The sequence below is a fragment of the Rattus norvegicus genome, chromosome 9 (assembly GCF_021556685.1).
Source record: "Rattus norvegicus strain SHRSP/BbbUtx chromosome 9, alternate assembly SHRSP_T2T, whole genome shotgun sequence".
Classification (NCBI taxonomy): Eukaryota; Metazoa; Chordata; class Mammalia; order Rodentia; family Muridae; genus Rattus; species Rattus norvegicus.
In genome coordinates this window covers 17426005-17453140 of record NC_141542.1, presented here as the reverse complement: position 1 = coordinate 17453140, position 27136 = coordinate 17426005, and the positions used below count along the sequence as shown (strand labels likewise).

Genomic DNA, 27136 nt, shown 5'->3' with positions numbered 1-27136 from the left:
AGTGGATATCAGAAAATTGAAATAATGCCTTGTATTTTATTAGACCAACACGTATTGAATCTGGACTTCAGCAAAAACAGAAACAAAAAGAAAGGTTGCACCCTTATGGAAACTGAACAACCGTCTACTCAATAATCTCTGGGACAGGAAAGAAATAAAGACTTTCACGAAATCAACGAAAATGAAGGCATAGCATAACCTAATTCATTGGATACAGTTAAAGCAGATCTAAAGGAAATTTCATAGCATTATGTGCCTCCATGAAGAAACGAGAAAGTTCTAATGCTAGCAATTTAAGAGTATACCTGAAAACTCTAGAAAATAAGAAGTAGCACATTGAAGAAAAGGAAAAGGTAGGAAATAAAGAAATGTTCAACATACGGAGTCATCAGAAAAATGAAATTCAAAATGACTCTGTGATTCTGTCTTTTATCTATGTGATTGGCTAATATCAGAAACTCAATAACAACGTACACTGGAATGAATTATAATAAGGAGAACACTCATTCAATTCTCGTGTTAGTGTAAAATTGTACAACCACTTGTAAATCAATTATATTGTCTCTAAAACTTGGGGATAGTTCTTACTCAAGACCCAGCTATACCACTCCTGGATATATACCCAAAAGATGCTGCACAATGCCCCAAAGACACTTTTTCTACTGTGTTTATATCTTCATTTGTAATAGCCAGAAGCAGAAATGAACCCAGATGTCTCTAAACTGGAGGTTGGATAAAGAAAATGAAATACATTTATACAATTGAGAACTATTCAGCTATTAAAAGTGAGAGCACTGGGCTCCATCTCTCATAGTTATTGCAGCACATTAATTGGGACAGTACCTGGCAACTCTGCCTCACATAGGAAAGTCAACTAAACCTGGGCAAAATACATCCTAAAAAGCCGAGAGGTAAAATATCCTCATATGTATTCTTTGTGAAAACGTGCCGGAAGGACCACAAGACGAAGCACCAGATGTTTCAGTTAACTTCTCTGAGTTCTCCCAGAAGTGCTCAGAGAGGTGGAATCCAATGTCTTCTAAATAAAAGAGAAATTTGATGACATGACAAAGGCTAACAAGGCTAATTATGAAAGAGAAATGAAAACCTACATCCCCCTTCAAAAAGGATACCAAAAAAGAATTCCAAGAAGCCGAATGCTGGACAATACCATCCTCTGCTACATATGTGTCTGGAGTCATGGGTCCCTCCATGTGTACTCATTGATTGGTGCTTTAGTCCCTCGGAGTTCTCATGGGGTCTGGTTGCTTGATACTTCCTATGGAATTGCAAACCCTTCAGGTCTTTCAGTCTTTTCTTTAACTCCTCTTTTGGAGTCCCCTTGTTCAGTCCTATGCTTAGCTGCAATCATCCTCGTCTGTATCAGTAGGGCTCTGGCAGAGATTCTCAGGGGATACCAATATCTGGCTCCTTTCAGCAAGTACTTCTTGGCATCATCAATAGTGACTGTGTTTGATGGATGTATGTGGTATGGATTCCCAGGTGGGCCAGTTCCTGGATGACCTTTTCTTCAGTCCCTGCTCCATTCTTTGTCCCTTTATTTCCTCTCATGACTATTTTGTTCTCCCCTCTAAGAAGAAATGAAGCATCCACATTTAGGTTTTCCTTCTTCTTGGACTTCATATTTTTATTTTCACTTCTCTCTGATTCAGCTTATATGAAGTTAGTTGTTGTTCTTTCACTGATTTTCACTTGTAATTGCAAAAAAGCAGATGTTTAGGTGGCAATCTCAATGCTAAGTAAATACTTTTTTTTCAATTAGGAAAATATAAGAGCATCATGAAATTTGAAGGCAAATATATAGAGTAGAAAATATTATTCTGAGGGAGAGATAAACCTTCAGAGTGGCAGACACACCTGGGAAGCCAGAAGAGACTACACTCTGCCACATTTCTGACTCCAGAGAAAAACACCTAATGCCATCTGGGAACCAGGTGCACTGGGGCCCTGGGAAAAGGCTACTTACTGCCCTCATGGAGAGCTGAAAAGCAGCCACCCTAGGAGCAACTTCAGCCGAGGGGCCACAGGTAAGACCAACTTTTCTGTTCCAAGCTGCCTGCCTGGTGGACTCAGGACACAGGCCCACAGGAACAGCTGAAAATCACTAGACAGTAAAGACGACATGCCCGAAAGTAGAACACTCTGTTCCCATAACTGGCTGAAAGAAAACTGGAAAACAGGTCTACAGCACTCCTGACACACAGGCCTATAGGACTGTTTAGCCACTGTCAGAAATAGCAGAACAAGGTTACACCAGAGACAACCTGATGGCGAGAGGCAAGCACAGAAACCCAAGCAACAGAAACCAAGAATACATGGCATCATCAGAGCCCAATTCTCCCACCAAAACAAACACTGAATATCCAAACACACCAGAAAAGCAAGATCTAGATTTAAAATCACATTTGATTATGATAATGGAGGACTTTAGGAAACACATAAAGAACTCCCTTAGAGAAACACAGGAAAACATAAATAAACAAGTAGAAGCCTATAGAGAGAAATCACAAAAATCCCTGAAAGAATTACAGGAAAATGCAATCAAACAGGTGAAGGAAATAAAAATGGAAATAGAAGCAATAAAGAAAGCAGAAAGGGAGACAACCCTAGATATAGAAAACCAAAGGTAGAGACAAGGAGCTGTAGATGCACGCATCACCAACAGAATACAGGAGATAGAAGAGAGAATCTCGGGAGCAGAAGATTCCATAGAAATCATAGACACAACTGGCAAAGATAATGTAAAATGGAAAAAGCTACTGGTCCAAAACATACAGGAAATCCAGGACACAATGAGAAAATCAAACCTAAGGATAATAGGTATAAAAGAGACTGAATATTCCCAGATCAAAGGACCAGTAAATATCATCAACAAAATCATAGAAGAAAACTTCCCTAACCTAAAGAAAGAGATGCCCATAAACATACAAGAAGCCTACAGAACTCCAAATATATTGGACCAGAAAAGAAACTCCTCCTGTCATATAATAGTCAAAACACCAAATGCACAAAACAAAGAAAGAATATTAAAAGCAGTAAAGGAAAAATGTCAAGTAACATATAAAGGCAGACCTATCAGAATCGCACAAGACTTCTCACCAGAGACTATGAAAGCCAGAAGATCCTGGACATATGTCATACAGACACTAAGAGAATACAAATGCCAGCCCATCTTACTGTATCCAACAAAACTCCCAATTAACATAGATGGAGAAACTAAGATATTCCATGAAAAAACCAAATTTACACGATTTCTTTCTAAAAATCCAGCCCTACAATGGATAATAAATGGTAAAGCCCAACATAAGGGAGCAAGCTAAACCCTAGAAAAAGCAAGAAACTAATCGTCTTGGCAAAAAAACAAAGCAAAGAAAAGCACACCAACATAATCTCACATCCAAATATGAATATAACAGAAAGCAACAATCAATGTACCTTAATATCTCTCAATATCAATGGATTCAACCTCCCAATAAAAAGATATAGATTGGGGGCTTCTCCATGAGATAAGAATAAAGTATCACTCATAGCAAGAAAAAAAAAAAAGATATAGATTAACAAACTGGATATGCAATGAGGACCCTGCATTCTGCTGCCTACAGGAAACACACCTTAGAGACAAAGACAGACATTACCTCAGTTTGAAAGGCTGGAAAACAATTTCCAGGCAAATGGTCTGAAGAAGGAAGCTACAGTAGCCATTCTTATATCGGATAAAATCAATTTTCAACTAAAATTAATCAAAAAAGTTAAGGAAGGACACTTCATATTCATTAAACGAAAAATCCACTAAGATGAACTCTCAATCCTAAATATCTATGCTCCAAATACAAGGGCAGCTGCATACATAAAAGAAACCTTACTAAAGCTAAAAGCACATATTGCATCCCACACAATAATAATAGGAGATTTCAATACCCCACTCTCATCAATGAACAGATCACGGAAACAGAACTTAAACAGAGAATTAGACAGCCTAAGAGAAGTCATGAACCAAATGGACTTAACAGATATTTATAGAACATTCTATCCTAAAATAAAAAGATATACCTTCTTCTTACCACCTCATGGTACTTTCTCCAAAATTGACCATATAATTGGTCATAAAACAGGCCTCAACAGATAAAGAAATATAGAAATAATCCCATGCGTCCTATCAGACCACCATGGGCTCAAGCTGGTCTTCAACAACAATAAGGGAAGAACGCCCACGAATACATGGAAGGTGAACAATGCTCTACTCAATGATAACCTGGTCAAGGAAGAAATAAAGAAAGAAATTAAAGACTTCTTAGAATTTAATGAAAATGAAGCTACAACATACCCAAACTTATGGGACACAATGAAAGCTGTGCTAAAAGGAAAACTCATAGTTCTGAGTGCCTGCAGAAAGAAACAGGAGAGAGCATATATCAGCAGCTTGATAGCACACCTCAAAAATTTAGAACAAAAAGAAGCAAATACACCGAGCAGGAGTAGAAGGCAGGAAATAATCAAACTCAGAGCTGAAATCAACAAAGTAGAAACAAAAAGGACTATACAAAGAATCAACAGAACCAAAAGTTGGTTCTTTGAGAAAATCAGCAAGATAGATAAACCCTTAGGCAGACTAATGAGAGGACACAGAGAGTGTTTCCAAATTAACAAAATCAGAAATGAAAAAGGAGACATAACTACAGAATCAGAGGAAATTAAAAAAAATCATCAGGTCCTACTACAAAAGCCTATATTCAACAAAACTTGAAAATCTGCAGGAAACGTACAATTTCCTAGACATATACCAGGTACCAAAGTTAAATCAGGAACACATAAACCTTTTAAACAAATCCATACATCCTAAAGAAAAAGAAGCAGTCATCAAAGGTCTCCCAACCAAAAAGAGCCCAGGTCCAGACGGGTTTACTGCAGAATTCTATCAAACCTTCATAGACGATCTCATACCAATACTATCCAAACTATTCCACAAAATTGAAACAGATGGAGCGCTAAGAAATTCCTTCTATGAAGGCACAATTACTCTTATACCTAAACCACACAAAGACCGACAAAGAAAGAGAACTTCAGACCAATTTCACTTATGAATATCGATGCAAAAATACTCAATAACATTCTGGCAAACCGAATCCAAGAGCACATCAAAACAATCATCCACCATGATCAAGTAGGCTTCATCCCAGGCATGCAAGGATGGTTTAATATATGGAAAACCATCAACATAATTCATTATATAACAAAGTGAAAGATAAGAACCACATGGTCATTTCATTAGATGCTGAGAAAGCATTTGACAAAATTCAACACCCCTACATGATACAAGTCCTAGAAAGAATAGGAATTCAAGGCCCATACCTAAACATAATAAAAGCCATATACAGCAAACCAGTTGCTAACATTAAACTAAATGGAGAGAAACCTGAAGCAATCCCACTGAAATCAGGGACTAGACAAGGCTGCCCACTCTCTCCCTACTTATTCAATATAGTTCTTAAAGTTCTAGCCAGAGCAATCAGACAACAAAAGAAGATCAAAGGGGTAGAGATTAGAAAAGGAGAAGTCAAGCTCTCTTTTTCCAGCTGGAACCATGGAGGCTGTACCAGAGAAGAAAAAGAAGGTTGCCGCTGTGCCAGGAACCCTTAAGAAGAAAAAGGTTCCTGCCATGCCAGAAACCCTTAAGAAAAAGCGAAGGAATTTCGCAGAGTTGAAGGTCAAGCACCTGAGGAAGAAGTTTGCCCTGAAGACACTGTGAAAGGCAAGGAGGAAGCTCATCTATGAGAAGGCAAAGCACTATCACAAGGAGTACAGACAGATGTACCGGACTGAGATTCGCATGGATAGGATGGCAAGGAGATCTGGGAACTTCTATGGCCCGCAGAACCAAAATTGACCTTTGTCATCAGAATCCGAGGTATCAATGGAGTGAGCCCAAAGGTGCGCAAGGTGCTGCAGCTGCTTCGTCTCTGGCAGATCTTCAATGGCACTTCTGTGAAGCTCAACAAGGCTTCAGTGAACATGCTGAGGATCGTGGAGCCGTACATTGCATGGGGGTACCCCAACCTGAAGTCAGTAAACGAGCTCATCTACAAGCGAGTCTATGGCAAAATCAATAAAAAGCGCCTTGCCTTGACAGATAACTCCTTGATGGCTTGATCTCTTGGTAAATTTGGCATCATCTGCATGGAGGATCTAATTCAGGGGATCTATACAGTTGGAAAATGCTTTAAGGAAGCAAATAACTTCCTATGGCCCTTCAAACTATCTTCCCCATGAGGTGGAATGAAGAAAAAGACAACTCACTTTGTTGAAGGTGGAGATGCTGGCAACAGGAAGACCAGATAAACAGGCTTATTAGACGGACGAACTAAGGTATTGCCCGTGGTATTTTTATAATCTGGTCGATTAATAAACAGTCACAGCTCGGCAAATTAAAAAAAAGAAAAGAAAAGGAGAAGTCAAAATATCACTATTTGCAGATGATATGATAATATATTTAAGTGATCCCAAAAGTTCCACCAGAAAACTACTAAACCTGATAAACACCTTCAGCAAAGTGGCTGGGTATAAAATTAGCTCAAATATGTCGGTAGCCTTCCTCTACACAAAAGAGAAACAAGTCGAGAAAGAAATTAGGGAAATGACATCCTTCATAATAGTCCCAAATAATATACAATACCTCGGTATGACTTTAACCAAGCAAGTGAAAGATCTGTATGATAAGAACTTCAAGCCTCTGAAGAAAGAAATTGAAGAAGATCTCAGAAGATGGAAAGATCTCCCATGCTCTTGGATTGGCAGGATTAATACAGTAAAAATGGCCATTTTGCCAAAAGCTATCTACAGATTCAATGCAATCCCCATCAAAATAGCAATCCAGTTCTTCAGAGAGATAGACAGAACAGTTTCCAAATTCATCTGGAATAGCAAAAACTCAGAATAGTTAAAACTATCCTCAACAATAAAAGGACTACCAGGGGAAACACTATCCCTGAACTAAAATAGTATTACAGAGCAATAGTGATAAAAACTGCATGGTATTGGAGCAGAGACAGACATATAGACCAGTGGAATAGAATTGAAGACCCAGAAATGAACCCACACACCTATGGTCACTTGATTTTTGACAAAGGAGCCAAAACCATCCAATAGAAGAAAGAAAGCATTTTCAGGATATGGTGCTGGTTCAACTGGAGGTCAGCATGTAGAAGAATGCAGATCGATCCATGCTTATCACCCTGTACAAAGCTTGAGTCCAAGTGGATCAAGCACCTCCACATCAAACCAGATACACTCAAACTAATAGAAGAAAAAGTGGGGGTTGGGGATTTAGCTCAGCGGTAGAGCGCTTGCCTAGCGAGCGCAAGGCCCTGGGTTTGGTCCCCAGCTCCGGAAAAAAAAAAAAGAAAAAAAAAAAAGAAAAAAGAAAAAAAAAAAGTGGTGAAGCATCTCGAACACATGGGCACTGCAGAAAATTTCCTGAACAAAACAACAATGGCTTATGCTCTAAGATCAAGAATCAACAAATGGGACCTCATAAAACTGCATAGCTTCTGTAAGGCAAAGGACACTGTTGTTAGGACAAAACAGCAACAAACAGATTGAGAAAAGATCTTTACCAATCCTACAACTGATAGAGGGCTTATATCCAAAATATACAAAGAACTCAAGAAGTTAGACTGCAGGGAGACAAATAACCCTATTAAAAAATGGGGTTCAGGGGTTGGGGATTTAGCTCAGTGGTAGAGCGCTTGCCTAGCAAGCGCAAGGCCCTGAGTTCGGTCCCCAGCTCTGACAAAAAGAAACATGAAAAAAAAATGGGGTTCAGAGCTAAACAAAGAATTCACAGCTGAGGAATGCCGAATGACTGAGAAACACCTAAAGAAATGTTCAACATCTTTAGTCATAAAGAAATGCAAATCAAAACAACCCTGAGATTTCACCTCACACCAGTGAGAATGGCTAAGATCAAAAACTCAGGTGACAGCAGATCCTGGCGAGGAGGTGGAGACAGAAGAACACTCCTCCATTGTTTGTGAGATTGCAGACTGGTACATCCATTCTGGAAATCAGTCTGGAGGTTCCTCAGAAAATTGGATATTGAACTACCTGAGGGCCCAGATATACCTCTCTTTGGCATATACCCAAAAGATGCCCCAACATATAACAAAGACACGTGCTCCACTATGTTCATAGCAGCCTTATTTATAATAGCCAGAAGCTGGAAAGAACCCAGATGCCCTTCAACAGAGGAATGGATACAGAAAATTTGGAACATCTACACAATGGAATATTACTCAGCCATCAAAAACAATGACTTTATGAAATTCATAGGCAAATGGATGGAACTGGAAAATATCATCCTGAGTGAGGTAATCCAATCACAGAAAAACATACATGGTATGCACTCATTTGGCTATTAGCCCAAATGCTCGAATTACCCTAGATGCACAGAACACATGAAATTCAAGAAGGATGGCCAAAATGCGAATGCTTCACTCCTTCTTTAAATTGGGAACAAGAATACGCTTGGGAGGGAATACAAAGGCAAAGTTTAGAAGAGAGGCAGAAGGAACACCCATTTAGAGCCTGCCCAATAAGTGGCCCTTTCATATATAGCCATCAAACTAGATAAGATGGATGATGCAAAGAAGTGCAGGCTGACAGGAACCGGATGTATAGCTCTCCTGAGAGACACAGCCATAATACAGCAATTACATAGGTGAATGCCATCATTAAACCACTGAACTGAGGACGGGACCACCGTTGAAGGAATCAGAGAAAGAACTGGAAGAGCTTGAAGGGGCTCGAGACCCTATATGTACAACAATGCCAACCAACCAGAGCTTCCAGGGACTAAGCCACTACCTAAGACTATACATGGACTGACCCTGGACTCTGACCTCATAGGTAGCAATGAATATCCTAGTAAGAGCACCAGTGGAAGGGGAAGCCCTGGGTCCTGCTAAGACTGAACCCCCAGTGAACTAGATTGTTGTGGGGAGGGCGACAAGGGGGGGAGGATGGGGAGGGGAACACCCATAGAGAAGGGGAGGGGGAGGCGTAGGGGGATGTTGACCTGAAACCGGGAAGGGGAATAACAGTCAAAATGTAAATAAGAAATACTCAAGTTAATAAAGATGGAAAAATATATATTATTCTGAGAGGTAACCAGATGCCAAAAATCATGTATTGTCTGTACTCACTTATAAGTGAATATTAGTTTTAAAGTACAAAATTACCATGCTATAATTGAGAGATCAAAGGAAACTAAGTACCAATTAGGAGCCAATGAAAAATACTTAAATCTTATTTTGAGAGGAAAATTCTGATACCTGAAGTGGTTTGAGACTAGAAACTCTGTGAGAGAGTATTTGGAGAAGGAAAACGGGGGTAGTGATCAGGCTTAGGAAGAAGGAGAGATGAGTCTGGCAGAAAAAAAAGGAACTGTTGGGGATTCATCTCTGGAACAATCTGGAGACTTGGTTCAAGGAAGCTCCTCAGTGGCTGTGTGGGTTACCATGCTGACCCTCCTAGCACTGGGGCATATGATAGTATAAGTGGCCACATTCTATACACAGGCATGACTTCCAGGATACAAAGGGGCACACAAACTCACCCACAACACTTTGAGCCATAATTTGCCCTAACTATAATATATACCAGGATCAAGGTGGAACAGAGATTGAGTAATAGGCAAACTAAACACTGGCCCAAATTGAGACCCACTCTTGGAACAGAACTAATCCCTGAAACAATTAATGATACTCTGCGATGCTTGCAGACAGGACCTTAGCATAACTGTCCTTGAGAGCCTTCGTCTAACATCTGAGGAAAACAGATGCAAAGACACACAGCCATAAAATGAGGAGGAGCTTGAGGAATCTTGTTGAAGAGTGGGGAGAATCATTGAGGGGATCAGAGGTGTAAAGGACATCACAAGAAGACCTACAGAGTAAACTAACCTGTGCCAGTAGGAGCTCACAGAGATTAAACAACCGACCAAAGTGCATGTCTCAGATGGACCTAGAACCCCTACATATACATAGTAGACATGTAAGTTAGTCTTCCTGTGAATTTAAAAATTACATCAGGGGATGTGTCTGACCCAATTGCCTGCTTTTGGTTGCTTTCCCCCTCGCCGAGCTGCTTTGTCCAGCCTCAGTGGAAGAGGGTGCACTTATTCCTGCTACAATTTAATGAGCCAGGACAGGTTGGAGAGCCTATTGTTCTATTAGAATAAAGGGAAGGTGAAACTGAAGAGGGGAATGTGGGAGTAGAAATTGGAGAAGAGGTAAGCAGCTGTGATTAAGATGTAGATGGAATAAATTAATTAATGAAAAGTGCATTCACGATAGCATCACTGATATCTTCAGTCACTTTGTATAAGACAAAAACGTCATTAGTGGGTCAGTGAGAGATAATGAAGTGTCAGAATTGAGTAGACAAGGAAGATACAGAGAAATACATTAAAAAATAGGGTGTGTAATTTATCGTGTTTTTTTTTTTTTTATCTCAATGGTTTATGTCAGGGCCAAGAACTGTTTTCATAGTTTATTAATTCAACACCGAAGTTTTTTTTTCGTTATTGCTGTTGGCTTATCTTTTAGTAAGAAAATGTTATGGCTTCATATTTTCACATAAATCTATTAAATCATGTGACAATTTACTTTGCTGTGTAAAATTTAAGTTTTTGATGAAATTTTGCTTTGGCTTTGTTCACTGTAGTTTCTATTTTGTCTGGTACCTGTAGGTACTGCACAAAGAATCTCAATCCAAAACATCACCTGCACATACTTAATAGCACAGTCACATGAAATTGTTTCTATAGAATCTCACAGCTTTGGGAACGAAATGCTACAATAGCAAAGACACTGGAAGATGAGAGAGCCCTGTTTCTCTTACCTGGTGCTTGTGGCAGGCACCGGCTTCCCATATCTCCAGTTGCCACCATCAGTGTTCTGGGAATTTCTTCAGTGGGGCTGGTTGAGTGTTCCTGAAATGAATGAACAAATAAAAAGACCTATTGGTGTTCAATAAAATGAAAATACAGATAAATAATGCACAAAACACATCTGCCTCTTTCCATCAATAACAGCATATGATAATCTATCTCAAAGAAAACACTTAATAAAGGTAACTAGCATAACCTTCACTCGAGCATACATGCCTACTCCTCGATATACAACCAGGAATTGATATGCAATGGAACTAAACCCTGCTGACCGTTTAAATGCAGCTCACATATAGGCAACAAACAGCAAGACTGTCATTATGCTTTTCAATATTCCAGTAACAATCACCATTCATCTGGTGATAGGCATCATAATCATATGTAAAATCACATTCTTAAACAATGTGAAACAAAGAGAAGCTATTGATTCAAGGACCATTGTGTTTTAGCTATTTTTGTAGGTACCCGGGAATGTGCAATGTATTATAATTAATTTTAGTCTCTGTATCATGCCAAAACTGTCTTGTTTAGTGTCTGAAATGTCTGCAAGTTAAACTTCTTAAAGACCATTTCATTTCTCTAATTGTTCCACCTCAGGACTCACAGTCAACATTCTATTTTTAGTCCTGAATTTTACAATTTCTTCTTTCCAAAATGTGTACAGTCTGGAACTGAAGACTGTAGCACTCTGATAATGGCACAGATTATAGGAATTGAGCTACATCACAAATGTCTTTGCCCACTTTTCCTGTTTGTCATTGTTATGATTGCAAGAGGTAGCAATGAACAGAAGAGAATGCAGAGGCAGCAACTGAGGGAATGAAGGGAAGAAGATTATCATAAGCCAGAAGCAGAGGCAATGTAGGTGATGAAATTTATGAAAAGATCAAGATTAGCTACTGCAGTCCCTAGCCACTATATGAGTTTCAAATACTTGTCAAACCCTGAGCCTATGATTTGGAAGGCTATAACCATAACTCCTGTTAAGCTTCTTAGTAAGTCTTCATAAGACCAAAGAACCTGCAGGTAGTATATGACTCAGAGGTTGTATCTGCTTCTTTTTGTTGTTATCATTCATTAAAGCTGAAAGCTGAGGACTTGCTATTAATGTTGAAACAGTGAAACCTCTATTGGTTAATAAAGTTCACAAGAGTAATACAACATGATTGCCTAATATTGTACTTCCCTGTGTCCTCAATCCCTGGATCAACGTAGTAATTGCTCTTTTGCCCAACACTATAGTTTTTGGGTTTTATTTAAATCTATCAGTCCAACCTGTAGGATTAAAATGTTCCAAAGCTCCACACTGCCAGCATTAGGAGAGTTTCTTTTTGTCTGTTTGTGAGTTATGCATAGATAGAGCAAAAGACTCGATGTCAGATGTTTGGTAACACATTGTGATTCTATTTACATAAAATGTTTCTGGAAATAACCTACAAATCTTACAATATCAATTGCTTTTTAAAATTCATGACTGGGAATTTAAAATAACTGAAACTCCAATGGCACCAGTTGTTTTACATTTTAAACAAAATATAAGGTCTTTATGTGAAAAATCCATTTTTAAATTAAAATAATGGGACAGCTTGATTTAATCATAAATGAGTCATTGTAGTAAGGGTTTTCACTGCTGGCATCATCACTATAAAGTTGAGAAAAGAATCGCATAAAGGAAAATGACAGTGGCTATCAGCAACCTCATAAACAATGCCCTGTGCATATCATGATCAACAACAGTGTTCTTTATAAATTTGTGAAACAATAAAGTGTGAAAACATTGCTAGGGACCTATGTGGGATGAATCTTGCTAGATGTATAACTGAAAATAGAGAATGAGAATATTCCCAATTTTCATAATTTAATATCATAAATAAAAATATATTTCACAACTCTTCATTAAAGTAACCTAGCTAATATTTTAAATTAGTATAAGAATAAAAATTAAAATATAGTAAGCAAATTCATCACCCAAGCACTTTCAAGAGAATAATCTCTACACAGCACCCTTCAAGAGATAAAATGGATGTTAAGAAGAATGTCCTTGAAGAATTTCCAATCAAAACAGTTTCTGTTGACACAAAATCATGAGTGATTTTTCCCCCTATTTTCTATGGCTAGTTGTTAATATAAAAGCTACTTACTCCAGAGATGATAGGCCTTTGCTTCTTACCCAGTCTGGAACATTCTCATCAACAATGAAAGAGGAAGTGCATCACTGCTTATCTTGTTCTCTCTTTCTCAAGGAATCTTCTGGTCACATGAAAAACTGAACTTTTTGCAGCGACGTTTGCCTAATGCTAATTAGTTCTCTTTTCACTAGTGTAAAGTAAACCTTGCAGTGCCTAGAGTGTATAATATCGAAATGCTTCAGAAAACAACTTTTTAAATGGTGGTTGTCTGCAGGCAGCATGGTATAAACTCCTAAGTTTACAAGTCCAACTTTAATTGATTCTTGATTCTCCACAGACTCCCACTTTTTTTTTAAGGTTGGACTTACTACTAGGTTTCAGATATGTTCAGTGAGTGAAGTTCAAATGAGCCCCAACTCCAACTCCCAATTAATTCTTACAGTAAATATAAGCAATATATCACCTAGGAATATAGAAGAGAAATCCTACTGCAGAAGACATTAATCTATACTTAATGTGTTGGTGATTATAATTAAATGTTTTCCAATGAAATTTAAAGAGAGGAGGATGAAAAATTAACAATATGTCTTTGTCTCACTGCAGTCCTTATGGGACATTTAACAATTCACCACTTTTTCGAAAATTCTGACATATTTCTACTTATTCCTGAACAATAAAAAAGCCCCAGACAACCACTCATATGGATCTACTGTGCCAGGAAATCATTTGACTTGTCTTTAGAATGATGTTCTTATATCTTGTGATTATGTTAGAAGGCTCTTGTTAAATTCTACTATACTTCAGAATATAGTAGTTTTTTTTCTAGCAAGCTAAAATCCATATCTTGCAATTTGACTTTAGTCACAGGCAGAAATAAAATAAAATAGCATTATTTGTCTTCAAGTTGACATTTTCATTTCCCATGCTCCACTTCTTTTAGTGAGTAAAAAAGTCAATGTAATGATGTCTTCAAACAATTGCCATGAGACAGCTTTAAAATTTAATCCATTATTCGTACTAAGATACTCCACATACTAATCCAAAAGTATAAACATTTTCTCCTGTCTTAGTTAAGGTTATTGCAATAAAATCTTCTGAATAAAGCAAAGAAATGTTCATAATCAACATAAAATATTAAAATTCTAAGCATTGTGTGTGATTAGTGCTCAGTGTTTCATCCCAGATGTGTCTGCACCAAAGGATACATATATTTCTGTCTTTGGGTATTTTTATTCAGAGATAGACATAAAACTTGGGCAGGTGGTTGGCTTTTGCACATTAAACAAGAGTTTATAGGGTTTAAAAACCCTATAACTTGGTGGTCATATGAAAGAGAATCAAAGCTTGCTATCAAATTCCTTTATTTTGGTTTCCAAGCTATTGTCAACCAGAGATATAAGGATAATCCTGTTAAATATAATCATTTTGATTACCAAAAATCTGCCTATAAACACATTAAAATGATCACTCTAGAACAGGCAAGGTTGTCTTATGATAAAAAAAGGTATAGGCAACACAATATGATGATTTAAGTGAAATATTATAGTTTTGTATATGTTCATGGTAGAAAACTATAGCAATGGCTTGTATGTGCTCCTTTTTTCTTTTTTTTTCATATTTATGAACCCTTACTCTTTTTCTCACTTCCATTCATGCCTTGTTTTGTTTTTTGAAGTTTTTATTAATCAATTTATTCATTTACATTTCAAATGATACCCCCTTTTGGTTAACCCTCCACCAACCCTAATCACAGGAGCTACAGGGAGGAAGGGACCTGGGATGGAGAGGGAGTATGGGCAGGAACATGTATTAGAAAGGACATGAGACAATAAAAGAATATCAGGAAATTGAACAGAAACATGCATCAGAGGAGGATGGGGAACTGGGAGTATCAGACTCCAGGGAAGTGAAATGCTTCCAGGAGCCAATTGTGATGACTTTAGCCTAAATAACAAACAAAGGGGAGGTACAACCCATAGAGACCATCTCCAATAGATAGGCACAGCCCCCAGTAGAGGGATGCGGCCACCCATGCATCTCAAAATTTTTATCCCAGAAATGTTACTGTCTAGCAGGAAGACAGCAACAAAAAGTGTAACAGAGACAGAAAAAAGGCCATCCAGAGACCACCCCACCTAGGGATCCATTTTTTTTCTGCAGACACCAAACCCCCACACTATTGCTGTACCATTCATGCTGTTTTGATAACATCCCTTTTCCCAAATATTCTCTTTCTATTTCAATGCCATATAGGTACACAAATGTTACAAAAATGACAGATACTAGATAGGTAGGTAGGTAGGTAGGTAGAGAGAGAGAGAGAAAGAGAGAGAGAGAGAGAGAGAGAGAGAGAGAGAGATGATAGATAGATGACAAATAGATAGATGATAGATAAATAGATGGATAGATAGATAGATAGATAGATAGATAGATAGATAGATAGATAGATACATGCAGATAATAGAAAGCTATTGGGTTGACAAATATAGTGACTTTACATTGTGAGGAAATATGTAATATGATTTAATACAGTGTAATGATATTCCCTGTCAGTTACACCATTTTATTTGTATTCACAACCAATAAAGCCTAGTTGGTAGATCATTCTGTACTATCCATTAATTTGCCAGCATATGTAGAGACTGATTTTGCTGCCTATATTGAGAAATGACAGGAAATTTTCAGAAATGTATCTCAGACTGATTAATCTTGGCATATATGCTGTCAAGCATTGTACTATTTGACATTCTCTTCTAACATGATTGATTGAAAAATTCATTTTTCCACATGACAACTAATAATCTCCAAGGCAGTAATTTGAAGACATGTATTCTACACAGTTTTTCTGCATTGGATGATAACAAATAGGCTTACTCAATTGTGTCTATCTTTTAGAATTTGAACACAAGAGTGATGGCCAAGTTTATAGTTCATGCAGAAATAAATAAGTCTAGCTGTAATCAGATACAATACTGCATTAAAAAAAACTGAGCCCTTCACCATCATTAGCAAATTTTCTGCCCCTGTACATAACTAAATCAATATATAATGTATTAATTAGATACTTCTAATTAAATGCTTTTGGAGGGCCATCCATTTCTTCATATAGTATGCCAAAATGAAAACCTAGTTCTCCAGGTAACCAAGGGTTCACTATTACATATGTCAAAAAAAAGCCATATCATACTTAAAAGATAGCAGCTTTTTAGCCTATAGAAATACAAGTGTGGTCCATGGAAGGGCTCAGGAGGCATTTGCTGTTGACAGCTGCGGCAGGAGACTCTTGTTTTGGAGGGTTATCACCACTGGTTGGTTGTACATCCTCATTGGAAGTTTTCCTGCTTTCACCGTATGATAAGCACTAATTGGAGGCTGTATTGGGTGGGTAGAATATGAAAACATATTGGAGCAGTAATAAAAGGAGGTGAGTAAGAACATACTACATTACACACACTATAAAATTCAAAAAAAATTAAAAATGTATTCTAAAACAAAATGAATGTCTACATTCCAAAAACCGCACAGCAGAGAAATGAACAAATTCTACTCTCCTACTCTGAAGATAAAATCTTATCAACTTTCACAAAAGAGGAAACTATATTTCAAGAGGAGGAAACATCATCCCACCACCGTGTGGTTGCACAGCAGAAACACAAAAACACCACTTCCTCCTTTAAAAGGTTATTTTTTAAAAGAAATTTCTCCTCAGCAAAACACCACAGTTCAGTAAAGGCTGTTGAGTATGACTTTGTTTTTGTTTTTGTTTTTGTTTGTTTGTTTTTGTCATTTGGGATCCTTTGCTTCTATACCTCAAGGAAAAGAGTTAATCCAACATAATCTGTGTTCTGTAATGGTAAATTACACTAAAGGTAAATAGTCATTTTCAGTGCTTCACAGAAATGTGCTTTATTGCTCAGGACACAGAATTTGAGGCAAGATTTTTGATAAGACTCTAAATTCTCATAGATTCAAGCAATGGACTTTTTACACATGTGCTTGTACTTAAACACAGTCACATGCCTCTGATCATTCTTACAAAATGTCTCCATGCCATGAATTTGACTCTGTATTGTCCTCCATTTTTTACATTATTAATAAAGTGCTTCATGCAGCACAAACTGACATTAAAGATTACCTTTTCATACTTGATTATTCACCCCAGAAAACTATTAATATATGTTCAACCAAAGTTATGCACAGCAATTTCATTGCAACATGGCTCAATGTCACAATGTATAAACTCAGTGAATAATAACATATGGATCCATCCATCCACAGGAAACTGTAATGTTATTGAAGAAGAAAGCATGTTGTGCACTTTGGTGTAAATGAAGATTGTTTTGAAAAAGTTCAGTGGAGAAGATAAATAGCAGAGAATAGGGGTGGGGGCAGTGTGGAGTTCAAACAGCGAAGTAATTACCTTGCAAGTAAGATTGTTTCTGTTAAGTTCTTAAGCCTCATAGGGAATTTAAAAAACCATCAACGTGATCCATTATATAAACAAACTGAAAGAACAAAACCACATGATCATTTCATTAGATGCTGAGAAATCATTTGACAAAATTCAACACCCCTTCATGATAAAAGTCCTGGAAAGAATAGGAATTCAAGGCCCATACCTAAACATAGTAAAAGCCATATACAGCAAACCAGTTGCTAACATTAAAGTAAATGGAGAGAAACTTGAAGCAATCCCACTAAAATCAGGGACTAGACAAGGCTGCCCACTCTCTCCCTACTTATTCAATATAGTTCTTGAAGTTCTAGCCAGAGCAATCAGACAACAAAAGGAGGTCAAGGGGATACAGATCGGAAAAGAAGAAGTCAAAGTATCACTATTTGCAGATGATATGATAGTTTATTTAAGTGATCCCAAAAGTTCCACCAGAGAACTACTAAAGCTGATAAACAACTTCAGCAAAGTGGCTGGGTATAAAAAGAACAACTAAACACACAAACAAAAAGCCAGTATGTTCATACATGCTTAGAATCCCATTTCAGAAAAGACACAGATATAACTGTATGCTTAGAGTTGTATGCCCAGTTTAGCTACCTTGATAAACTTATGATGAATATGAGTCATTTTTCAATTAACAAAATCGCAGCTGAGGCCTCAGTATGGATGTCTAATAAACAAGTATGCTCCCACTACATAGCTAATACAGACACAGAATGCTGTAAGTACTAAGTTTTTCAGTTGATATGAACTATCTAAATCAATAAATGTATAGAAAAAGAACAGCATCTGATAGTCACTGAAGGCTTGAGAAGTCAGAAAGAAGGGATGACTGCTCAACATTTCTGAAGTTTCCTTAGGTATTGTGAAAATGGCTGGAAATAAACATTATGAACTAAATATATTAAATGATTTGTTCTTATATTTGTATTTTTATTGTAATAACAAATAATAAATGTTAAACTGTAGCCAGATTGCCTATTTTCAGTTTGAAAAGCTCATATTTGTCATCGTTATAAATTTTGTGGTGACTATTGACTTCCTGTTTTTAAAAAATGACCTTTCATTCTGCATATGTGCTGATCACACAGAAAATGATGGCAGAAGAAGAAAGTACCCTTGATAAGATTCTAAATTCTCATAGTTTCAAGCAATGGACTTTTTACACATGTGCTTGTACTTAAACACAGTCACATGCCTCTGATCATTCTTACAAAATGTCTCCGTGCCATGAATTTGGCTCTGTATTGTCCTTTCAGGTTTTATTTACAAGAATGTAGCACAAAATATGTCTTTTTTTCACTTTTTTATGTGAAATTAAATTCTCATGAGAAGCTGCAGATGTATGTATAATGCTAGTAAGAAAACACTGGTATGAATAAGCAGTAATAAGTAATTAAAACAGTTAATGTAGCTTGGTGATAATGCCCATGCTAAATGGGAACCCTACAGATTCTGGTATACATTCTCACCACTAAAAGGAGGAAACAGAAGAATAGAAAGAGGAATCACTGGTTTTTAGTGACAAAATACTTAACTTCCCAATGAAATTAAAATTGAATCTCTTTTGGTCCACATTCTCAACAACATTTTCAATTTTTATAAAATTGCAATTCTAACTAGACTGAGATAAAAAGGATTTTGCCATTTTTGCTCCAATTTCTATGATAACATATTGTCTTGAACTTATTTTCATTTATTTAAGGCAATATTTTGTTATTTCTCTTTAGAAAAGTCTATTCATATACTTCATTTATACTAACATAACTGATTCTACTGATGCTAAGCTTTTTGAGGTATGATTGTGTGTTTTATGTATTAAGTAATCATATGAATGCCACAGAAGCATTTTCTCAGATTCAAAGAATAATAAATGATATATTGTTAGGAACTGAAGCACAATTTCAAGGAGAGGTGAGGGAGGGGGAGGTGGGAAAGGAGGAGGAGGAGGAGGAGAAGGGAGAAGAAGAAGATGATGATGATGGATGGTGGATGGGTGGTTGAACATTTATAACTTAGAATGAATAAAGACATGAAAATAACACAGTAAATTTTTGGACTTAACATATTTTAGCAATTAAAGCAAAGATATAAATAGAACTGACAAACTGATTACTTTCCTATCTCTTTGATGCCAACTTGAATCTACATATAAACAAAGACCATAGCTGCATTCATTTCATAATGTTTCCCTGTGTCTTACCTTTTTACTGCTGTGAAAAGACACTGTGTCAGGAATCTCTTCAAAAGGACCACATTTGTTTGAGGCTGGCTCACAGGTTCAGAAGTTCATTCCATAATCAAGTCAAGAGTATAGTAGCATCCAGGCAGGCATGATTTGGGAGAACCTGAGAGGTCTACACCTTGCTGTGTAGGCAAAGAGTAGAAGACCAATTCCTACATGGTTAAGTGGAGGGTTATATGGTCTACCCTGACAGTGACACTTTTTCCAACAAGGCCACACCTCCTAAGAGTGTCACTGTCTGTGCCAAACATATTCAAACTACCACAGAGGACATAATATCTTAAAGAGTATAATATATGTATTTAATATATACCTCTATGAGTATGGAGCAATTAAAAAAAAGCAAGAAGAGAGGAAGAAATTTGAAAGATAGGAAGGAAGAAAGCAAGGAAGGAAGGAAGACAATAGGAAAGGGAATGTATAACTCTATAAACATATTAATGCCCAAGAAAGACAACTTAGTGTATTGAGAGGTATAAAATGCCAATTCAAACATTCAAATGTTCAATGATATATTTATTTTATTTCCTATCTATACCACCTGTCTTAGTCAGAGTTTTTATTCCTGCATAAACATCATGACCAAAAAGCAAGTTGGGGAGGAAAGGGTTTATTCAGCTTATTCCACATTGCTGTTTCTTGACCAAAGGAAGTCAGGACTGGAACTCAAGTAGATCAGGAAATAGGAGCTGATGCAGAGGTCATGGGGGAATGTTTCTTACTGGTTCGCTTTCCCTGGCTTGATCAGCTTGCTGTCTTATAGAACCCAAGACCACCAGCCCAGGGACAGCACCACCCACAATGGATGCCTCCGCCTTGATCACTAGTTGAGAAAATGCCTCACAGATGGGTCTCAGGGAGGCATTTCCTCAACTGAAGCTCCTTTCTGTGATAACTTCAGCTTGTGTCAAGTTGACACACAAAACCAGCCAGTACACCCCCCCACTGGAATGAAACCTTTATTTTAAGAATGTCCAAACATACTATGCTAGTTTGCAGGAGAAATGTTCTTATGATTTCATGCCTTTGAACATTTTCTCCCAGTTTCTGGTACTGTTTGTAATGATACAGAAACTTCAGGAAGTGAAGGCCTTGTTGTAGAAAATATATCACCTGAGTTGGCTTTGATGCTTGGCTGCACCTATTGTCTTCTTTATTTTCCCTGTGTATGTATAAATTGTGACCAGATAGCTTCTGGGGTATCATGTCTACTCTAGCACAGTGGGCTCTATTCCTCTCCAACTGTAAACTAAAACTAAACTTTTCTTGCTGTTAAGTTCCTTCTGGTAAGGTAACTTATCAGCAAGAGAAAAGTCAATAATACATGTACAATGTTTAATTCCAAAGACTCCATGTTCAGTTGATATAAAATATTTGTAGGATGAATTAATGCCTGTTTATTTCTAAGTCTGTCCATTATTATTGGATTTAAAATTATGGTGTTCTACACAGATATGGAGTACATCTATGATGCAATTCATAAGAGTCTGCTATATACTTGCAACATGCCTTTATAGCTTATGACATCTACATAAAATTGTTAATAACTAAGGTGGTTGTTAGATGAATCCAATAAATAGGACAGGGAAAACAGACTCTGGGTTCACACTTCTAAAGCATCACCTGCAATTGGGCTGATAAATGTTGCAATGATGTTTATGATTTAAGGGACCTGTGTGATTAGCTCTAAACAACTTTTGTGTGAAATATAGAGAGAGATATAATAAATTTGAAGGATAGCTAGATGTCCAGGTACATAAGCTGAGACAACTTTGTTGACAAATCTCATATTTTATACAATAAGTAAATACATGGAAAGATTGCAAATTAAACATGTTTATCAACTACACAAAGTAGAAATTATCAGTGAAACAATGCCCCAATAAAGAATTACTATAAATTGGGAGATCTATAGTTCCAGAATGTAACCTAGTTGGGCTGGAGAGATGGCTCAGCCATTAAAAACTAAACTCACAATCAGAATATAACCTACTATCCTGCTATGGTACATAAATGCAGAAGTGTGAAAGCGGAGACAACCCCTCTGACGAATGCATTAAATGCTTATTGTTTGATGTTGGTTTGATGCCTTAATGGATAAAGGCTTGTTAGGCAAACATGGATTCTGAGTATAAATCCTGTTGACCCAGTAAAATACAGAAACATGTGGCTGTATTTGCGATATTTGTACTCCTATGGTAAGATGATGTACAAATGGGAGAACTCCTGGGAGCTCATGGTCCACATGGCCTTGTGTGAGCACTGGCAAACACAAGAGTAATAAGGACTTTCACCTACAGTCATACTCTGAACACCACATTTGCTAGAGTACACAGAAAAGCACACTCCCACTATAAGCACAAATGTGCATGTGCGTTCACACACACACACACACACACACACACACACACACACACACACACTCTTACACATAAATAAATAGAAAACATTAGCTCCTAAAACATTTTGATTTTAATCTTTAAAATGTGGCAGTACACTTGTGTTTGGAATTGTAAACACCACTGCACTCAGGACTCAAATTACTTTTTAATTTTTATTCCAAAGCTGTTCCCCCTGCCATTACTGCCTCCCAGAATTCTTCAATTCATCCTGCCCCGCCCCCGCCCTTTGTCTCATAGATGAAGTTCTCCTACCCAGCAAGAGCTACCCACCCCACCGAACCTTACCTCACCCCAGCTACAGCCTCCCCCTTCCTGGGGACATCAAGTCTCTATAGGATTAGGCACATCCTCTCCCACTGCGGACAGACAAGGCAGCCCTGCTACATGTGTTTCAGGGACTGTAACCAGCCCATGCTAATCAGTGATTGGTTGGTGGTTTAATCTCTTGTAAGCTCTCAGGGGTCCAGGTTATTGGCAATATTGGTCATACTATGAGGTTGCTATCCTTTTCAGTTGTTTTAATGCTTCCCCCAACTCCATTCCAATATTGGCTGTAAGTTTCTGCATCTGTTTCAGTCAGCTGCAGGTAGAGCCTCACAGAGAACAGCCAGCCTTGCAAGGCTGCTATGTGCAATCAAAACATACCCTCAGTAATAGTGTCAGGGTTTGGTACTCAGCCATGAAATAAATTCCAAGTTCAGTGGGTCACTTGATGTCCTTTCCTTCAATCTCTGCTCCATTTCTGTCTCTGTATTTCTTTTAGACAGTAACAATTCTGGGTCAAAATTTTTGAGGTGGGCTGCCCAACATTGGGGGCAGTGTCTATCTACTGGATGTGGTCTCTTCAGACTCCCCACCATTGGGAATTTCAGCTAAGGTCTGACCCTGGAAGTCACTCAAATCCCAGGTCTCTGGTACTTTCTAGAGGTTCTCTCCTCTCCCCATTCACAGCAGCTACATATTTCCATTCATTCTCCTGGCACTCTGGTCTTCTGTCCTGATAGCTTGAGAACTGATCCTGCCCTCTTTTCCTCTCCCATTCCTTTCTATTCCTCCTGCTGCCTCTCATGGTTAATTTGTTTCCCCTTCCAAGTAGGTTTCAAGCATCCCCACTTGGGCCTTCATTCTTGTTAAACTACTTAAGAATTGTGGGTTTCATTATGAGTACGCTGTACTTTTTGTCTAATATACCGCTATCACTGAGTACATACCACGCCTGTCATTTTGAGTATGGGTTACTCAGTCGGGATGACATTTTTTTGTTTCATTCATTTACCAGTAATATTCATAATATCCTCATTTTTAAGAGGTTAATTGTTTCAATTGTGTAAATGAACCACATTTTCTGTATCCACTCTTTGAGGAACACCTGGATTATTAACAATCTCTGACTATTAAGAATAAAGCTTCTATTGTCATAATGGAGGATATTTTGATAAACACATTGAAATGGGTGCTAGAGTTAAGAAAATGAATAATCTATCACCTCTCATGGTTCCCACTTGATGTACACAAAGTAAATGTCCTAAAATTATGTTTTTATATTGACAGTAAAAAGATTATTAATCATGCCATCAACATTTGACAAAATAGCTATAATTGCTTCCCCAAGACTGATTTTTTCCTCACTGTTTGACTTTAAATATTAACATTTATTTCTTTGAAAGAAAATTAGTTTATTAATTAAAAATGTAATAATTCTGAAATTATATTTTAAATTATTAAAATATTTTAAATAAATTAAATTTTAAATTTAAAAATATTTTAAATGATATTAAATAAATTAATTGGAATTTAAATATTGTAAATATTTATCAGATTATAAAAATAATTTGAAATGTCATCTGTCTTTACTATATTCACTAGATTCATGTATATTTCTTTCTATCCATTCTCTCTATGTTTGTATATGTGTGTGTGTGTGTGTGTGTGTGTGTGTGTGTGTATTTCTTCATGTGGCTATATAAATCTATTATTTACAAAATAAGCAACTGATATTTTCTCTAACTCTGATTTGTTTTATTAAATATCATTATGACTTGTGCTCATTTTCTTAAAAATATTATAACTGAGTTTTTTTTATCTGATGTAAATGGTACATTTTACATTTCATGCTGTACCCATCTATGGTTGTGTACCCAGGTAGAATATAGCTACTATGAAATTTCTGCAAAGCATTAACATGGATAGTTATATATTTCCATGGTATATTGAGTTATAGTCTTTCTAATTGTATAGCATAGTCATGAATCATATAGCAGAGTCATGATGATTATACTTCAGTCCTACTGAGGTCCCAAGGTCCAACATCCACATGAGAAGGATCCTTAGAAAAACAAGAATGGGAACTGCACTGATTCAAGAATGACTCAGAGTCAGTAGTAGATTCAAGCTGCTAGTTAAGGTATTCACTCTGTTCCCTGATATTTCTCAATATTCTTTATTCTTCAGCTCAATCATTCTGCAGATTAAGGATCAGAGAGACCCTGAACCCAGTCTTTTATTCACTAAAGCTACATCATCAAAGCTTTCATAACTGTTAATAATTATGAAATTTTCTTAAATTTACATAAATTCTGCGAGTCGCTGATCAATAGTCTCAATCCCCATTTCCTTAGAGCAGAACTAAACTCAGAGCAAAAGCACATTTCCTTAAAGGTTTACACAACCTATTCTTCACAGGTAGTGGGGCACAGTTCTTGTGTTTCTGGGTATGGCATTTAGCAGTCATTAATAACTATTTTAATGTAAAAGTAGAAAGATAACAGACTACTATTGAAAGATCCCCATTTGATATTAGTGCAGCTATTTCTTAAGAATGAGAATCTTTTAAGTTGGCCCTTGCTTAGCCCCTAGATGTTAGACAATAGACCAGAAAGTACAGAAAGCACATTCCTACCCACTCTCTAGGAAGCTGCCCAACCATAAGAACAGATAGTATAGATTGTATTTACTGCAGGGAAATTACAAGGCAGGAAACATCTCCAGGAAGCTGACTGACCACTATAGATTGTGCCCCAGGATGGGAAAACCTATATCAAGTTAGATGTCCTTGGTACTGACATAGCTGCGCTGACATAGCTATAGCCTTGTCCTGGGAACTCCAGGAGAGAAACGTCTGCCATGTCAGATATCCTAGGTCCTTCTCCTGGGAACCCCAGGACAGGAAAACATATATCAAGTCAGAGGTCCTTGGTATTGAAATGGCTATGTTGATATGGTTGCGGCCTTGTCCCAGGAACTCCAGGATGAGAAACATCTGCCTAGTCAGTTATCCTTGGCACTGAAAGGCCGAGCTAATGAAACTGTGTAATCCTAAATGACTATTTAAGCTGTACATTTCTGCTGTTCGAGTCTCTTCACATCCCTCCTGAGTGAGGACTGTGTTGAGCCCCAATGCATTGGTATCCCAAAGTAAACCTCTTGTTTTTACATCAAGACTGAGTCCCGAGTGTGTGTGAGGTGTTGGGTGTCCTCAGGATCAGAGCGAGAGTCTCCTCAATCTGAGGGTCTTTCATTTGGGGGCTCGTCTGGGATTTATGACCACCCCTCAACACCGAGACCGCTCTTGGAGGTAAGGTGGCACCTTTAACTGTTCTATCTTTTTGTTTATGTGTCCTAGTTCTCTAATTGCCGGTCAGTCATGGGAGTGTTCAGCCTTGTTCTGTAAGCTGCATTCTGTAGTAGCCGCTTGAGCACTTCTGAGAGCGCTCAGGCTGCATTTTGTAGTAGCAGCTGTTCTGTTTTTCTGTCTGTGCATCCGGACTCAGTAAGGAAGTTCTGTTGCAGCTGTTCAGGTGCTTGTAAGAGCATTTGGACTGATATCCTGATATCGGTAGATGTACTACGGGATCTCAGGCTGCCGACCTAGGGGATGCCCCAGGGTCTGGGAAGGACCAGGGATGCCTGGTAGCCTCCAGAGTAAGGTTTGTTGGGTGCAAACCTGATCAGTTGTTTCTGTTGTCAAAAGCTTCCTTCAGGCATCTGCCTTCTAAGACTCTGTCTCTGTCAAGTTTGTTAAGAAGTAGAAACAGCCGGTGTCTTATGGATCTTTGTGTCTCTTATCTGTTTGTCTCTGTCCTCATCCTTGTGTATTTTGGAACAATGGGTCAGAAGATTACTCCCCCTCCCCAAGTCTCCCCCTAGACCACTGGGGAGAGGTGAGGGCGAGAGAGTATACATCCTGTCAGTGGAGGTCAAAAAGGGACCAAGGCAGACCATCTATGCCTCTGAGTGGCCAACTTTTCATGTCGATTGCCCCCCTCAGGGATCTTTTAATATGGAAATTATAAAGAGTGTTAAGAAAAGTTGTTTTTCAGTAGGGACCACACAGGACATCCTGATCAGCAGCCCTACATCCTAGTTTGGGAGGATTTAACTCAAACACCACCTCCTTGGGTAAAATGGTGGGCTAGTTGACTCCAGCGACTGCCAGACCCATAGGTTCTGGCAGTCCAAACTTCCGAGGGGGAGCCCTCCCGACCGGCTCCTCCAGAAGTCTATCCTAATGCAGGGAGAATTTGTTCCTCCTTTAATTCTCCCCCTCCTTATTCCCCTACCCTTTGCCTACCCAACCTCCAGAATCCTCTGCCCCTCCAGCTGCAGGCACTTCTAGTCCTGCCCAGGGGCCATGCACCCGGTGAGCACTCACCCATGACTCCTCTACTGGCCGGATTCCGGTTTTTCCCTTGCGGGCTTATATGGACCTCCCCTGGGTCCAGGCAAGTGGATGCAGCCCCTTCCGTATTGGCCTTTTTCTTCCTCTGATCTTTATAACTGAAAATTTAATCACCCTTTTTAGAGGAAGGGTGGCAGGTGAGCAGGCCTGTTAGCAAGCAAGCTGCAGGCTGTGTGTGGGCAGCAGCACAGCTCAGGTGTTTCAAGAGGAGTTTCAAGGTGATAAGGCTGGCCATTTGTTTTGACAGCAAAAAGATAACA

The 27136-nt window shown here is 38.0% G+C and overlaps 1 protein-coding gene, 1 long non-coding RNA gene and 1 pseudogene across 7 annotated transcripts in view; 1 reads left to right on the top strand and 2 right to left on the bottom strand.

The window, feature by feature from the left end:
* Positions 1–13163, bottom strand: part of Adgre4 (adhesion G protein-coupled receptor E4) — a 135566-nt gene extending 122403 nt beyond the window's left edge. For 5 of the 6 annotated variants that reach the window (XM_087567176.1, XM_087567178.1, XM_087567175.1 and 2 more), the window contains exons 1-2: positions 13108–13163; positions 10918–11008 (exon numbers count right to left, since the gene is read on the bottom strand). In XM_087567176.1, the coding sequence (XP_087423302.1) occupies positions 10918–10966 (49 nt within the window). In that variant the 5' untranslated portion in view covers positions 10967–11008; positions 13108–13163. 6 annotated transcript variants of the gene reach the window in all.
* On the top strand, positions 5579–6421 carry LOC108351876 (60S ribosomal protein L7 pseudogene; annotated as a pseudogene).
* A 1278-nt stretch (positions 13164–14441) lies between the features above and the next one.
* Positions 14442–20005, bottom strand: LOC148003364 (uncharacterized). The gene is made up of 3 exons (XR_015629331.1): positions 19755–20005; positions 17516–17600; positions 14442–16467 (listed from the first exon to the last, which is right to left on the bottom strand). It is a non-coding gene; the product is annotated as an uncharacterized LOC148003364 (long non-coding RNA).
* Between the last annotated feature and the right edge of the window lie 7131 nt (positions 20006–27136).